Raw genomic sequence first — 16,963 nt, 5'->3', positions numbered from 1 at the left:
TTCTTGCTAATTCTTTCCAGCATTTAATTAATCTACATGGGAATCTTTTGAGCATCACAGAATTTTCAAGCTAATAGGTGCTTTAATGATCTCCTAATCCAACTTCCTCATTTTCCAGAAGCCCAAAAGACTGGAGAAAAGGACTTGCCCAAGACAACAGAGTCAAGATTGGAACTCAGGGCTTCTGGTTCCAAGTCCAATTTGATATGCAAGTTCTTCCTGTTTCCTTTTCTATTTTAAACTCTCCCAACCCACCATTGCCTGAGATATGTTTTTTTCTTTACAGTCTCATGGCTTCCACTTCATCGTCTAAGCTTTCAGATTTTTCACAATTCTCTTATTTTATCCTTACAGCATTTTCACAGGCTTCCAGATCCTACTTTGAGAAATCTCAAATGAGAGACATGCTATGGAGGATTCCCCACAAAACTGTGCTGACCTCGAAGAAAACAGAGAAATATGTAACCCCACAGTCTTCCGCGGTGTTTCTCTCTCTCTGTCCATTCTGTGCTGAAGTTTCCAAGGAAGCGAGAAGAGCCTAACTCGAGGATTGTGTCTGTTCTTTTTAGAAACAAGTCTGTTGAGATTTCAGACATTCTGCTCATTTCTTCTTTTTTGCTTCTATGTCAATAAAGGGCTTTTTACCACCTGTCTGACAGCGGATCTCTCTTGTGCTGTGGCACATTTAACTACTGCAAAATTAGATTAAAAAATATTTTTTTTCTAAGTTTAGAGGAGGAGCACAGAAGAGATGTCAAAGGTGATTCTGGCCAGTGCTGTCCCTCCCCACAACCCACGTCAGTTGTGTAGGAAAGAGAAGCATAGACTCTTATGGGGATACAAACGAAGACAGAATGGAGGTGGGGAAAGTCAAAGATAAGTTGTATTAATAAAAGAGCTACAATTTAAACTTGGGATAAATGAGAGGAGTACAGGCTGACACATAATTACTACAGATAGGTCTATGCATATAGCTATGTAAAAAGAGGCAAAGGATATTTGTAGTGAACACACTGGCCAGTCCCTGACCCTACTGTTTGCCTATTCCTTACCATGTAGAGCTCACAAATTTTGTGACTTTGTCAACTGTGATGAGGTGAGAAAACTAAGGACATATGTTTAGTTTTTTTATAATACCAAATGTATTCCATTTAAAGGAGTGTCTTATATTTTGAGATTATATCCTTCCATCCTTTTTTTAAATCCTAAAACACTTCTTTTATAAAATGACAGCGAAGGTAGATGATAACTGATAACGTTTTATGTGCTTTTTTGGCAACTTAAAAAAATGTATGGCAATAAAATGCAATTCCACCATTTTTTTTTTTGATATTGTACTGATTTATGAGACCCAAAAGTAGAAAAATGCATGCTAAATAGTAAATGATGACCAACCTATTTGGAACAAATCTCAATTAATTCACATATACTTCAGGGAGAAGACTTAACAAAATCTTAATTTTCATTCTTACCAGCTCTCTCCATAAAAATGTTCCATAAGTATATCAACTTAATCATAACAACTACTTGTTAAGTGATTAATGAAACACTTCTTTATAACCTCTGACAATTTGACAAGAGTGAATTTAATAATAGCAGTAAATACAGATGGGACTACATAAATTTAAGACATCCTGATGCAAAACTCTTCCTGTATTTGATGGCATCTCAGCTTTCTCATCTGAAATGAACCAAGACATTAGTTATAGAGATATTATAGCACTCAGAAAAAATTCAAAACAAAATCTATACTCTCTGCCAGAATGCCTCTTGCTCCCATTCACATATGCTGGAAGCAATAGACTGAAGGCAGCTCCAAAGAGAAGGCAGTGTTTAGGATGTATGTGGCTCCTGACCTCATTGTGAAGGAGTATGAAGCAGTGCCGTCCCCCAGGGCAGGCTCTTTCAGTCATTTACACTGTGTGGCAATAAAATGCAGTTGCACAAGCATTAGGCAAACTTGCTTAAGGAGAGAGTAGACTTAGGACCAAAGGTGTTCTCAGTGCTAGGCAGCCTTCCAACCTGTCTTCCTTTAAAGTAGAAGCAGAGATTCCTCCACTTTCTATTCTCTTCGGAACCCCTTCACCTTCTAGCACTTCCCATCTCTGGAAGAGTTTGCCTGGAATGAGTTTTATGATGTACACCGCTGTGACCCATCTGCTTATGGATAATCACTGGCCCCAGCCTAGAGTACTTACAGAGCTGTTCCCCTGTTAGGGTCTTCATGCTTTACGCAGAGCTAAAAGCAAACACAACAAGGGCAATGAGTTTGCCTGCTTTTCTCAGGTCCATGCATAAACATTTTGAATGTATCAAAGTGGCTCAGGGACAGGTGCTATGGAAACATACCCGATTCTGCACTAGCTCAGGGCTCATTTTTTTGGCCATATTAACAGCTTTTATTGAAATTAGAGAAGATCTAACTCTTAATCAGGATGCTTCCAGGATTCTTAGATACCTGGGCATTTCTTTTTTTTTTTTTCTTTTTAGAGACAAGATCTCAATATGTTGCCCAGGCTAGTCTCAAACTCCTAGGCTCAAGGAATCCTCCTGCCTCAGCCTCTTGAGTAGCTGGGAATTCAGGCATGCACCACCACACTGGCATTTTTTTAATATAGGAAAAATTGCTTTGGATTGTAATAGGGAGTAGGGTGAATTTCTTCTTGGGAGACATCGTTGCCCAGTTATTATGTGTTTCAAGGAGAATGCCCTTGCTGAATGATGAACTCAGCCTCGGGCATATTGGCCTTTAGTGGAAGGCTTTCTGCCATATTTGCCCTCCTTTGGCACTGGATTAACTGGCGGAGTCAAATGCATGGCATTAATTTGTGCATGCATATACTCTGAATCATGCTAGCCAACGAGGTTAACTATTCAAGGATTCAAAGCCCAGCCCACTGCAGCTGGGGCGTGTGGCTGTGCTCCAGAGGTGAGCAGCTAGTGCCATCTTTTTAATGCAGATCTCTGAATCCAGAGCAGATGTTGCTTTGTCTGTTTATTTATTATAACATAGGTGGCACCATAGCAACAATGAAGGGAAATTTAAAAGGAAAAAATATCAGCCCCAAATCTTCTACCCCTAACACCACAGCTACTTTCATTCAGGCCTTGCCTATGTGCACTTCCATTCTTTGTAAAGTTGTACTCATAATATACATACAGTTTTTATTCCTTGAGCAAGTTTATTTTAGATCTCACAGTAGAAAGGCCAGATTCAACTTTGCCCAAAAGTGGTTCCTAATTCAAGTCACTTATATAGCCACTGTTCTGCCTTTATTTAGATGACTTTTTACCTAAATAGCTTAGAATGCTTAGATACCTTCATTATTCTTTTTCTTCTAGCAATCAGGCCAAAGCACAACGTTAGAAAGACCACAACACATGCAGCAATAATGGGTTCTATTGGTACAGCCACAGCTCTTTCTGTAGGAAATGCAAACACAGGAAATAAGAATGAACATTTATATGTTTCTAATATGTCCCACCAATGATGCTTTGCACTTTACATATAGCATCCTCTTAAATCTTCCCAACTACCCCAAAAAGTTGTCACCATTTTACAAGTGAGGAACCAGGGCTTTGAGATGTTATGTTTATTGTCCAATATCACAGAACTAGTAAGTACAGAGACAGGTTTTGAATCCATTCCCTTATGGAAGAATAATTTATCGTAGTATGAATTCCCCTCCAAAACAAGTAGACCATTTTCTTCACCCACTCCACAATTTTTGTCATACAGAAAGTAGAAGTGGATTGAAGTCAATGGTTTTTCCTGCCTTTTGAAAAGCCCAAAAGATATTGGGAGGTATCCCAGAGAGGGAAAGAGAGGAAGGAAGGCTTTAAGAGCAAGAAGAGAAAAGCGGAGAACCTTCTGGACTAAAAGGGGAGAGAAGTAGAGAAAAATGTATTGGCTCCAAGGTATGAAAAGAACAATTAATCAAAATTAATAAATGTTTACACATCTAGTTAACCTTTTGTTAACTATAACCCAAGTGTTAAATAATGTTTAAACCTCAAGAACAAAATTAATCACTTAATCACAAAATCCAAAATCTATTCCAGTTACAAAAATCCTTTCAAAATGTTTACAGCAAAAAGTATACATAATGTGCTTTGTTCCAATATGTTTACTACGATATAGGATGGAATGCTTAAAAGTAAAAGTGCTTAAAACAAAGGTGTTTTTTTTTAAATGACTTTGTCTAAGCCCCTGAATTCTGATGCCACCTAATGAGAAGAAGGGGTTCCAATCATGGTTTAGATAAAATTTTAGGAATTTAAAGGAAATAAAGAGTGTGCTATTGAGTTTATGAATGGAGGTGTGGTCAATGAATATTTACTGAGTAATATTTACTCAGTAATATTTACTGAGTAACCTAGGTGCTGTGTATTAGGTGCTGTGCTCAGCTCTGCAAAAAATAAGACAGACATGGAGCCTCCTCTGCCTTCATTCATATTCTAGTGGGGGAGATAGAGAATTACAGATTGAGATAAGAAGTATGAAGGAAACAGGGCCATGAGATGGCATATGAGGGGTATAAGCCAGAAAGGAGGGGGAAAAGTGACTTTAGACAAATCTAAATTTCAAAGCCTAATCCCTGTATACCTCAAGATTATGAAATAGGGTTTATCCACCCATAACTATATAATACACTAACCAATTACTTTTAAATCATTTTCTCCCCTATGATTTGTCCAGCTCGGGATAATTTTGGGGAGTAAGTTGATCAATCTTCTGCTCTCTCTTGGCTATTCCTAAAAATTATCCTCATGAAGGTCAAACCAGCCCTCTGGAGAAACTTTGCTCAATGGGCCTTTTTCTAGTAAGCCACGAGTCTGTAATATCCAGCTCTGGGACGTACCCAAAGGGCTGTCACCTTCCTGGGGAGCCCCTCCACTTGCATGCCAAGCAAAGATGTCAAAACAAAGGGGAAGTGAAAGTGGGATGATTAGGGAGGAAGAAAGCAGAATTCAGTCACAGGTTGGAATATTTTTACTAAGCCAAATAAAATGAAACTACATGTGACAGCTTTCATTCCCTACACAAGCCGAAAGAAATTGCCTGACCCACTGGCTCGCTTTGGATTCCAAGTTTCTGTTGAAAGAGACTTTGGCAAGTGTAACTACATAACTGTACCTCCTCTCTTGTCCTGTTTTATGCTCTCATTGGTAACCAGACCTGATATTCCACCACCCCCTTTCATTATTGTAAAATAATTCCAACACGTGTGCTAAATCTTGTGCTCAAGAAAAGATCCGTGATGTCATTTCCAGCTTTGCATGGCCGCATTTAGGAACTAGCCCACTGAGCAGTGAAGTCAGGAGAGGCTCGTGAAAAACTCAGCATTTAGCCTGAGCACCAGCAGCAGAGAGCTTATGTTACAAAGGCAGCCAACAGCCAGAGAAGTAACAAAGCAAGAAGAAATAAGAAAAACAAGTTGGTTTGGAAGAGCTCCACCCAAAACAAGTTTCTGCCCACCTGAAAGCCAATTTACCAGACAAGCTGATTGCCACACAAGCTATATTGGGTTTTTTTTTTTTTGTTGTTTTTTTTTTTAATGTGACATGGAGCAATTACGATGTCTTCTTAACCAAGAGGGATGATACAATTCCCTATTCTCCAAGTGTGGTCTTCACAACCAGTTAGTACAGCGGTGTGGCGTGAGGCCTATCCTACCATGCTTTTGTAGTCTTGGGAGAGGTGAATAGCCACAAACTATGGGTACTTAGGATATTTGTGGGTTTGGTTTTCAAAGCAAGCAGCCCCCGGGCATACTGTTAACTGCTCTGCAGGACAAATTATTGAACATGCCAGGAATCACAATGATGGGCATTCAACCATTAGCAGCTCTGCCTCCCCACCAGCTAATCTGCTCATATTCCAAATCCCCCCACCCCGGGGGGAGGAAATAAGATGTCTTATGTTATGATTACGTCAATCCAACATTTCTGGCAGGGGTTCAGTTGGCTGCCTTGGGCCTGGCAAGAATGGCAATGAAAACATACAGGGAGGCAAATGACAAAGTGAATAGTGTTCTAACAAGATAGAGGAGCCTCAGCTTGCTGGGCTGATCCTCGAATACTGGCCCCAGACCAGAAAATGTGTGCACGTGAGCATTTTTAGCATCTGCTACACCAGGTATCTCGCCTTTCTCTTTTTGTCTGAGCAAGAAATATGAGGAAGGAAAAGCACTCAGAGCTTCATTTGTTCTCTGTTACTGCAGAGATGATGTAGTTACCGGGTAGATAAAGCCTGAAGCCAAGAGAAAAAGCTTTTTTTTTTTTTTCTTTCCCCCTTACTCTCTGTTCTGATAAGCCTACAGAGTTTGAGTTAGGAGTGATTTTAGAGATCTATTTTCTTATCTAACCAGCATTTTTCTCCTTTGTGTTTTTTGTTTTTCACTTCTCTTCTGTTCGTCAGTAAGACTGTGAACTTAGAAGTCCAGTTCCTACACACCATGTTGTCCAGAATTCATGGAAATATTCCTCCCTAAAAGCCAACCAGAACGGTTTCCTACACTTGGTTCTAGAAAAGGATCTTTGCTCAAAAAGCAGTGCCCTATATGGAATGGGCACAATCCCCCTAAAAGATAGACTAGAATTCTTAGTGGAAAATTCCTTGGCTGGGAATAATTCTTCAAAGAAAATCCTAGCCATTAATCATAATTGTCATCATTTGTTGTCACCAATGATATCTAGTCTGAGTTTTGCACCATGCTGGATATTACTTAAAAAGAGAGTTACCTTCAACAATCAGGTGGAAGTCCTTGGTTTCCATTTTCAGAGATGAATTTGCAATACAGCTATAGGTTCCATTGTCAGATTTCCTGACTTTGGTAATTGACAGCTGAAAAGATTCACTTGTCTGTTGGATTTGGTGATAGTTTTTCTCTAAATTCAGGACATTACCGTCTTTGTACCACATCATTTGAGCCTGAGGATTGGATTTCACATTGCAAACCAAGTTCACGCTATTGCCTTCTGAAACTGTTTGGAAGTCGTTTCCACTTAGGAGAGGAGGAACTGCAAGACCCAAGCGTTTAGATTTAATTAGCAGATAAGCCATGGTTTGCTGTCAGTGTTCAAGGTCTTCCTTCAGTCTATCTTTTGTAGGCATTTATGTATTTGATACAAATTTTTGAGTACCCACAATGTGCCAATCACTGGGCTAGGGGATATAATACTATTAATAAACAACATACCCAGTTCCAAACCTCATAGAACTTTTAATGTGGTGAAGACAAACGATGAAACAATATATGATTGTGAACATAAGATGATAATGAATCTGTACTAAGTAGACAATTTGTAACACTACCCAGGAGTATAAGCCTTGGGTCTTTGTTCTCTGAGAGTTAATAAACCAACCTGTGCTAGTGTTGGATAAAACAGTACAATGTTAAGAAGGCAGGCATTGAAGTGAGTCCTAATTGCATCTACACCACCTGGAGACAGTTACTTAACTGCCAGGGCCTCAGTTTTCTCATCTAAAAAATGGGATAATACTACCTACCTCATGTGTTGCTGTAAAAATTAAATTAGATAATCCCTGCAAAGAATTTACTATAGTGCTAGCTACTGTTATTATTATTATTGTGGTGGTGGTGGTTTTGAGGGCTACTCAGATCTTCTATTTTTGTACTTTATCTAACCAATGTCCTGGCCATATATTTACCAATGAATCTTTGTGTCTCTTCAGTGATCCTCTGGAAACAATGTCCTTTTCCCAGAAGGTGCTCCAATCATGACAAGTCTGGCATCTATGGAAGTTGGGTGAGTCCCTCTCATCCCTTCATGTAAACAACTCCTTATTCCCTCTACAATAAGCGCGGTTACAGACCCATGGACAAACACATTTATCTCCATGCCTCTTGCATTTTCTAGCAAAGATGCAGGAGAGTAACAAAATGATTGAAGAGTGGGAACTAGGAAAATGGTAGAGGCCGAGAAGGAGGAAAAAAGGAGCTTGTATTATTGCACACTGAATAATTAGACCCTGAGTAGGCTGTGCTATTAATAACTCTCTCAGAAGAATGACATTTTGTTGCTCTTTGGAATGAGCTTGCATTCTGTATCATATCCAACAAGGATGTTATATGGTATTCAGAGATGTAGGAAGTTGCTGGAATAGAGAACGTAATTGCCAAGTAGAACAATTCCATATGGAACCAGATCCTGTTAATTATTTCTTTTTATTTAAGTATTTAAAATTAATTTAAGCATATCAGCTACATATGAATACCCTCTCTTTAAAAATTAGGACATTTCTGATAAAGCTAAGGTCCTCTTTGACTCCAAGCTGGTCACTTCCTGGTTTCCCAGAGATACCCATTGCTGAGTTTTGTATAAATCCTTCATAATTTTTTTTAAAAGAAAGTTTTCTATACATATAGTGTTTCCATAGGGAATATATTGTATTGTTTTAGCAGCATGGGAAGGATTTACATAAAAGACTTCATTTTTCTCAATAACCTGCATGTTTTTGAGATATATCCATATCGAACCATAGAGATCTAGCTCATTGCTTGCAGAGTGCCGTAGTATAATATATGGTTCTTTAATATTTTATATATATCTATATATATATTTTTTTGAGACAGAGTCTTGCTTTGTTGCCCAGGCTAGAGTGAGTATCCTGGCGTCAGCCTAGCTCACAGCAACCTCAAACTCCTGGGCTCAAGCAATCCTGCTGCCTCAGCCTCCCAAGTAGCTGAGACTACAGGCATGCGCCACCATGCCCAGCTAATTTTTTCTATATATATTAGTTGGCCAATTAATTTCTTTCTATTTATAGTAGAGACGGGGTCTTGCTCTTGCTCAGGCTGGTTTCGAACTCCTGACCTCGAGCAATCCACCCGCCTCTGCCTCCCAGAGAGCTAGGATTACAGGCGTGAGGTGCGGCGCCTGGCCAATTTTTATATTTTGATGGACATTAGGTTGTTTCCATCACAATGTTAATGCTACAATAAACACTCTTGTACATATCTCTTTATGTACATGTGCATGTATTTCTCCATGTGCATCTAGAAGGAGAAATTCTGGGTCATAGGATAGCCACACTTTAAATTTTGATAGATATTCCAAAAGAGGTGGTCTCGATTTATGCTTTCGGCGACAACGGATGAGAGAACCTGTTTCTCCACATTCCCCTGACACAGTGTATTCTCAAGCTTCCATTTAGTTCTTGCTCTGCTATTTATAACAATAATAACACTGCCTTTGGATTGTACATAATATCTTTGTCACTTTTTATGAGCTCACTTTGATTTATTATAAATAGTTGATGAGCTTGAGTCAGTTATTGTCACTATGAATCACCAATTGGCCATATGTATATTACTATAGATATATATAGGTTGGTGCAAAAGTAATTGTGGTTTTAGCATTGTTGAAATTTGCCATTTGATATTGGAATACATTCTTAAATAAATGTGGTTATGTTATACATCATTTTAATGTGCATTTCTCACTTTATGTTTTTTTGCTAATGACATTACTTGCTGTTTATTTTTATTTTATTTTTTAATTGTTTTACTTTTTGTCCCTTAGCACTCTTAGTTGGGAACGTGCTGTTTATTATATATATATATATATATATATATATATATATATATACATATATATGACTATAGAGATGATGTCAGACAAAATTGGAGCAATTTTCTTATTCAAGTTCAAAATGGGTCGTAAAACAGCAGAGACAACTCGCAACATCAACAATGCATTTGACCCAGGAACTGCTAACGAACGTACAGTTGACCCAGGAACTGCTAACGAACGTACAGTGCAGTGGTGGTTCAAGACATTTTGCAAAGGAGAAGAGAGCCTTGAAGACGAGGAGCACAGTGGCTGGCCATCGGAAGTTGACAACGACCAATTGAGAGCAATCATTGAAGCTGATCCTCTTACCACTACATGAGAAGTTGCTGAAGAACTCAACATTGACCATTCTATGGTCGTGCAGCATTTGAAGCAAATTGGAAATGTGAAAAAGCTCAATAAGTAGGTGCCTCATGAGCTGACTGAAAATAAAAAAAAATCATTGAAGTGTCCTCTTATAGTACGCAACAACAACAAATCATTTCTTGATCGAATTGTGATGTGCAACGAAAAGTGGATTGTATACGGCAAGCAGTGATGACGAGCTCAGTGGTTGGACCGAGAAGAAGCTCCAAAGCACTTCCCAAACCCAAACTTGAACCCAATAGAGGTCATGGTCATTATTTGGTGGTCTGCTGCCAGTCTGATCCACTACAGCTTTCTGAATCCCAGCGAAACCGTTACATCTGAGAAGTATGCTCAGCACGAAGACGCACAACCAACGCTTCAAAAGTTGAACAAATTGTGTTAAGAAGTTTTGCCTCATCCACCATATTCACCTGACCTCTTGCCAACGGACTACCACTTCTTCAAGCATCTTGAAACTTTTTGCAGGGAAAATGCTTCCACAACCAGCAGGATGTAGAAAATGCTTTCCCAGAGTTCGTTGAATCCTGAAGCACAGATTTTTTTAGACTCCAGGAATAAACAAACTTATTTCTTGTTGGCAAAAATGCGTTGATTGTAATGGTTCCTATTATGACTAATGAAGATGTGTTTAAGCCTAGTTATAATGATTTAAAATTCATGGTCTAAAACCACAATTACTTTTGTACCAACCTTAACACACACACACACACACACACACACACACGTGCTTAGCAACAATGATATTTCAGAGGTTGTTATAAAGATGATTTTTAAAGTGGACTCAGGCTGGAAAACTGAAAACAATTTCTTTAAGTCACCAAATCACATTGTCAGCATTTCTGCCAGGTCTCCCTTAAGAAGGTTCCATGGAAAGAAAACTAGATTAGAAGCCTGGGCTTTTGCTAGAGGAATAAAGAAGCTCTGAGCTCTAGCATGTGGTGACAGCATCCTCAATAAAGATTTAGCTTCACTGGCCTTTCCATCTATTTTGGTTCTGCACCTCATGTTTAAAAGGGTAAGCTGGCTGGACATGGTGGCTCACACCTGTAATCCCAGCACTTTGGGAGGCTGAGGTGGGAGGATCACTTGAGGCTAGGAGTTTAAACCCAGCCCGGGCAACATAGCAAGACCTCATCTCCACACAAAATTTAAAAAATTAGCCAGGAATGGTGGTGCACGGCTGGAGTCTCAGCTACTTGGGAGGCTGAGGTGGGAAGATCGCTTCAGCCCAGGAGTTCAAGGTTGCAGTGAGCTATGATTGCATCGCTGCACTAGCCTGGGCAACAGAGTGAGACCCTGTCTCTAAAGATAGACACATAGATAGATAGATAGATGATAGATAGATAGATCAATAAAGCAAGCAAGTCTGGGGATTTGTGTTTTGGTCACAGGTCCAGCTGTGATTTGAGCCCCTAGTCTGGGCCTCCGTTTCCTCATCTGTCATTTTATAAGGGTGGATTTACGAAACCTCCAAGGTATTTTGATAGTCATGGATTCTATCAGAGTAGCCAGGAGGTAGCTTACTAATAATCAGTTTTGATCAGTTGGTTGCAATTTTTTAAAAAAAAGCTTCTTTGCTGAGGAACATGCAAATGATTCACTCTAGAAACTAAAGCTGCAGGATGCCAGCATTTTCCAGAGTTGGGTTCCTCAGCATTTTCTTCATCCTTGTATCTCAGGAGCAATGACATCAATTTTTCACAAAAAAAAAAAAAAAGTTGACTGAGCTCATTGGGATCCAATGGCTTTGACTTTTATTACTAGGTTCCAAGTAAAAAGTTCTTTCTACCAAATCATACCACATAATCATCCTACACCACATCATCTCTCACCATATCACCCACACCTCTCTCATGCAGAACCAGGCTTCCACCCAAACAACCCTCATGATCACCTACATAGCATCATTCAATGGTCCCCTAACCCTATATAGTTCCACCAATGGGTTACCAATACCTGGAACCCAACCACGGAAGAGCTTCACCTTTTTGGATTTCAACATGATGTTAAAAGATCCCCAATGAAAATCTTTCTGAGCAGAACACAAAGCTAGATACCATAAAGGAAAAGATTTAAAATTTCAATATGAATAATAACTTAAAAATTTCACAAATAAATAGGAGAAACACTTACAAGCCAAAATTACAAAGGATTAATTTTCTTAGTTTACAAAGCCCTCATATGGATTAATGAGAAAAAGGCAAATAACCCAATAGAAAAATGGGTAAAAGACACAGACATTTCACACAACAAACTCCACATGAATAGCCAATACCTTTATGAAAAGGTGAACACCCTCATTCTTAATTTAAAAAATGAAAATAAAATTTCAAATGAGGCTGGCAAATTCTTAAGAGTTTGAGGATACTCAGTGCTCGTGAGGTTTCTTTCTTTCTTTTGGAGACAGAGTCTCGTTCTGTTGCCCTGGCTAGAGTGCAGTGGCATCATCACATCTCACTGCAACCTCAAACTCCTGGGCTCAAGCAATCCTCCTGCCTCAGCCTCCCAAGTAGCTGGGACTACAGCCATGCACCACCATGCCCAGCTAATTTTTGTACTTTTTGTAGAGATGGGGTCTCACTCTTGCCCAGACTGGTCTCGAACTCCTGAGTTCAGGCAATCCTCCCGACTTGGCCTCCCAGAGTGCTAGGATTACATGCATGAGCCACCATGCCTGGTCAAGACCTAGTTTTTAACTATCTCTTAATGTAATGCAGACATTACAGACTGACTAGAAGTTTCCTTTCCCCTTACTCACATATAACATTCAGCATCACTGAAATGGACACGGTCTCATCCCTCTGCAGCCTGCAGGTAAAGTTGACTCCGTTGTCATTTTCACTGATGGAAGAGACACAGACAGAGCTGGAGTTGATTTTGTTTCCAGATTTCAAATCCACTCTCCCTGCTCCTCGGTACCAGAGAAGTTCTTCCTCTCCGGTATGGTTTTGAACAGCACATTTCAGAGATTCTTGGAAGCCACGCTGAGTGTCCAGGATATAGTTCTCAGTTTTACCATTCACAGTTAAAACAGAACCTGGGAGTATAAGGAGAAACTATTAAGATACGCAGCGTAAACAACCTAGATGTTCACCAACAGGGGATTGGTTAAATAAGTTACGTTATATCAGTATAACAATATATACTCTCAACAATTAAAAATAGTCACGTTGATCTATATGATTTTATGAAGAAAAAGAAAAAGTTTAGTTTAGAAAAAGTTTAGTTTGTTTAGTTAATAATATATTATTAACTAAACAAAGAAAAAGGTTAAAATGGTGGTCATCAAAGTTTGCTGCAATTGAAATTACCTGGGGATCTTTTAAAAAGTACTCATGCCTGGCTCTCATCCCCAGACATTTGGTTAATTGATGTGAGTGCAATCTGGGAAGTGGGTTTTTTAAAAGCCCCCAGGTATTTCTAATGTGCCATGATGCTTGAGAACCACTGGATTAGAAACCAGTATGTACAGATGATTTTATATATATGTAGATTTTTTTTTCATGGAGGAAAGACTTAGGAAAAAACTCTATATCTATTGAATAAATATACACATACCAGATTTAATTTGTTCCCTTCAAAGAGTTGGAAGTAGAAAAACTAGGAAGTGGAAATGGAGAAATAAAAAGAAAGGACTATAGCAAAATAGAAATATATTTAAGATATAACATTAGGTGAAAAGGCAAAATATAAATTAAATCTCTGATTATGACTATAAACATACCAAAATTGAATATGCATATGAGAAAAAACTGATTTAAAAACGTTTTTCCGATTAGAAGATAGGATTATGGACAAATTCGCTCTTATATTTCTGATGTCTTAATAGTGTTTTGCCAGCATAGCAAAATAAAAAGATGTTTAAATAACTGGTGTTTGTTGGGTAGACAAGTTTTTGTGGGGTAGGTAGTAGGATATATAGCAGTTGTTTTTTCAGCTCTGATTTTTAGAAATCCATTTACTGCATAGTGATATACCTAATATTCAATTTTTATTTTCCTGGTTCAGAAGCAAGTAACAAAAACTAAAAAGGAACTTTAGCTGCCACAAATCTGCACCCTAGGTAACATTTGTTATTAACTTTTCTTTCAAAAAGCCACTGGTAAAGATAATGGGATTGTTGCTTAACATTTTTTTAAAAATCTGGAAGAATATACACCAAAATATTGAGTGGTGATCTCTGGATAACAGGCCTTGGCGAGATTTTTGCTTTTCTTTCTTCTTTTATACATTGTCTAATTTATTTTACAATGACTATGTATTACCGTTAAAACCAGGGAAGGGGACCGGGAATTACTTCCAGGTGGAGGTGGGGAGAAATTGCAGGAAAGATTTTCATGTAAGTAGTATGTTTAAATAAACAGAAGATTATTTGGGGTAAGATTAGTAATGAAATGCATTAAAATGTAGGAAAATTCTGGCTGTGGCTCTGGAGAGAATAGAATACTTCACCTTGTCTTGTAATATCTGAACTCTAAAAACAATATTTTTCCATCTGATTGTTTATTATGTTATGTGACTCCTATACTGTGAGCCATACCAACTGTATAGTCATTCCAATATGAAATTTAAAAATATATGCAATGCCCATTGATCTTTTTTTAATCTGAAATTTTTCTTTATCTAAAAAGAGGCCAGAAAGAATATTAACTTACTTGTCATCCCATGTGGCAGAAATAAAATTACTAAAAGAAGAAATTGACATATTTGCATTGTACCGCTGCTCTTCCATGCCATCTTTAAAGAGTTCATGTCAAACCTACCGAGTGAAAAAGAGTCCAGTTGGTTTTGTACTTTGGTCTACAATGAGTTTATGAACCTTCTTCCTGTCTATTTGGCATTTAAAATAAATTCCCAGATGAATCATCCCAGCTAAAACGGAATACTTCTAGTTTTTAATTAAACAAACCTGTTCTAAGTTCAAAGTACTTTTAGTATTAAGGAATTTTTTTTAAGGCAACAAGAAGAAAACCACAGGGAAATAGGCTAAACTATATAGGGCTTTAGGGTGCCTGGGGGATGATAAGACTAGTCTTTCCTAGAGAAACTGATAGAATATCATTTTAACAGAAAAAGAGATGGAACTTGTTTCATTCTCAAATGGTCCCTACTGAACAAAGGTTCAGTTTTAAAAGCCTTTACTGGGTCTTTATTATTATTTTTTTTTGTAGAAATGAGTCTTGCTCTGTTGTGCTGCATAGAGTACAGTGGCATCATCAGAGCTCACAGCAACCTCAAACTCCTAGGCACAAGTGATCCTCCTGCCTCAGCCTTCCAAGTAGCTGGGACTACAGGTATCCACCACCACATCCGGCTAATTTCCCCCCTCTTTTTTTTTTTTGTAGAGATAGGGTCTTGCTGTGTTGCCCAAGCTGGTCTTCAACTCCTGGACTCAAGTGATCCTCCCACCTTGGCCTCCCAAAATGCTGGGATTATAGGCATGAGCCGCCACACCCACCCCATTGGGTCATTACTGTAATGTTGTTTTCTGATAGAGAGTTTTTGAGACTATTCCGAATCCCATCTATCCAGATGGTGTGGACCTAGAAAAGATTCAATTGACACATGGCCTCTAGTTTTAAACCAGGTTGACCTCCGCTTTCCCCACCCCTCATCTACTCTCCCCTCCTAATACTCCTTCCACTTGACCCAGTATAGACTAAAAATAATAAATAAATAATAAAGGCCTCTTTTTTCCCCTTCTTCTGTGCTTTTGCTTCTACCATCCCTCTCCCCGGAATAGTCTACACTTCCATCTGGGAAAAACATATATTCATTATTTCCTTTCATGAGGAGTGTTATGAATAGAGCAGAAACACATATGGAATGCTTTCCAATGCAACCAGCGCTATGCTTAACATGTTACAAACATTATTTCAACCACAAGCCCCACAACAACCCTCTTGAGGTAGTTTCTATAGATTTAGAGAGATTACATAATTTGCCCAAGATCCCAGAAACAGTAAATGGCAGGGTCAGGATTTGAACACAGGACTCCCAAGACCATTCTCATGACCACCCTACTGCCTGGATTAATATTCTCTTCCTTTAAGAGGCGACTGTTAGTCTCTTTCGGTCCCTGGCCATTCTATAGACCTTAGCCACTTAGCCCTTAACGCCAGTATTAATTTGGAATAGCCGGAACACACCTATGCCTTCTTTGAGCCTGCTCTACTCCTTCCCTGTCCCAGACCTGTCCTGGCAGGAGCCGGGGTCATTCCTACCAGGCTCACCCTTCCTGGCAGGCAAAGCCTACAGCAATCTTTTAATAACATGCAATTGGTACTAATAATGATTCTTTTGTAATTTTAAATTTTTGCCAGAAAGATTTCTATCACAGTGTTGTAACAGTGATGATTTCAGAATTTATCATTAATAGAGTTCTCTCAAGCATTTTCCACTATAGGTACTCGTTAAAAACTGGGAGTGTGGGCTTCTTGGCAGACCTCACCTCACCCTATTAAGGGGGAGAACTGATGTCTTCTCTTTCCTTCCACACCACCAAGAGAGCAACTTTTCAAAATGAATTTCCCTCATTTGAGTTGTTTTTAATTTTTCTATCTCTTTCTATACAAGACAGTTTTATCACTTACCTGCTGAGCTCCGAAAAGGTGACTTCCTTGGCCAACCATTCCTCTGTCTGGAAACCCTGAAACCTTTCCCTGTTACTGTCCTTTATAATAACTTGAATTTGAACACTTTATGACAGTAGGGTCAAGTAAATAAGATAAATTGGGATCAAAGTCTGTTTCTCTTTATGGATTCTTAGAGAAGACAGCAATTGGGAAAGACATCTTCTTAAGATCTAAGTTTTTATGTGTACCTAGGTTACTAGGTGGGGCCAGATAATTGCTAAGAGGGAAGTATTGTTCCCAGAAAGCCAGAAATTGTGCACAAATTTGTAGAACATCTCACTAAACATTACCGTACTCAGTGTAATGTGTTTTGGTAATCTAGTAGCCTGGGGACTGTGACAGGACAAAACCAAGGAGAG

General features: G+C 38.8%; 1 protein-coding gene across 1 annotated transcript; it reads right to left on the bottom strand.

Annotated features, from left to right (window-relative positions):
• Positions 1–1,566: 1,566 nt before the first annotated feature.
• TMIGD1 (transmembrane and immunoglobulin domain containing 1) lies at positions 1,567–16,614 on the bottom strand. The gene is made up of 7 exons (XM_012740818.3): positions 16,563–16,614; positions 14,625–14,728; positions 12,728–13,006; positions 6,745–7,023; positions 3,320–3,423; positions 2,199–2,239; positions 1,567–1,681 (listed from the first exon to the last, which is right to left on the bottom strand). The coding sequence occupies exons 2-7, from the start codon at positions 14,719–14,721 to the stop codon at positions 1,678–1,680; spliced, it is 804 nt and encodes a 267-aa protein (XP_012596272.1). The 5' UTR covers positions 14,722–14,728; positions 16,563–16,614; the 3' UTR covers positions 1,567–1,677.
• Between the last annotated feature and the right edge of the window lie 349 nt (positions 16,615–16,963).

Source organism: Microcebus murinus, chromosome 18 (genome assembly GCF_040939455.1).
Source record: "Microcebus murinus isolate Inina chromosome 18, M.murinus_Inina_mat1.0, whole genome shotgun sequence".
Taxonomy (NCBI): domain Eukaryota; kingdom Metazoa; phylum Chordata; class Mammalia; order Primates; family Cheirogaleidae; genus Microcebus; species Microcebus murinus.
The sequence above is the reverse complement of the archived record's forward strand: the minus strand, read 5'-3'. Positions and strand labels throughout refer to the sequence as shown.

Bases quoted from the DNA above. Each gene is read 5' to 3' on its own strand.
- TMIGD1 (XM_012740818.3), bottom strand. From the start codon at position 14,721: ATGAACTCTTTAAAGATGGCATGGAAGAGCAGCGGTACAATGCAAATA. The intron at 13,007-14,624 runs GTAAGTTAATAT...TTATACTCCCAG, and splicing joins TCTGCCACATGGGATGACAA to GTTCTGTTTTAACTGTGAAT. The intron at 2,240-3,319 runs GTATCTAAGCAT...GTTTGCTTTTAG, and splicing joins GAAGAAAAAGAATAATGAAG to CTCTGCGTAAAGCATGAAGA.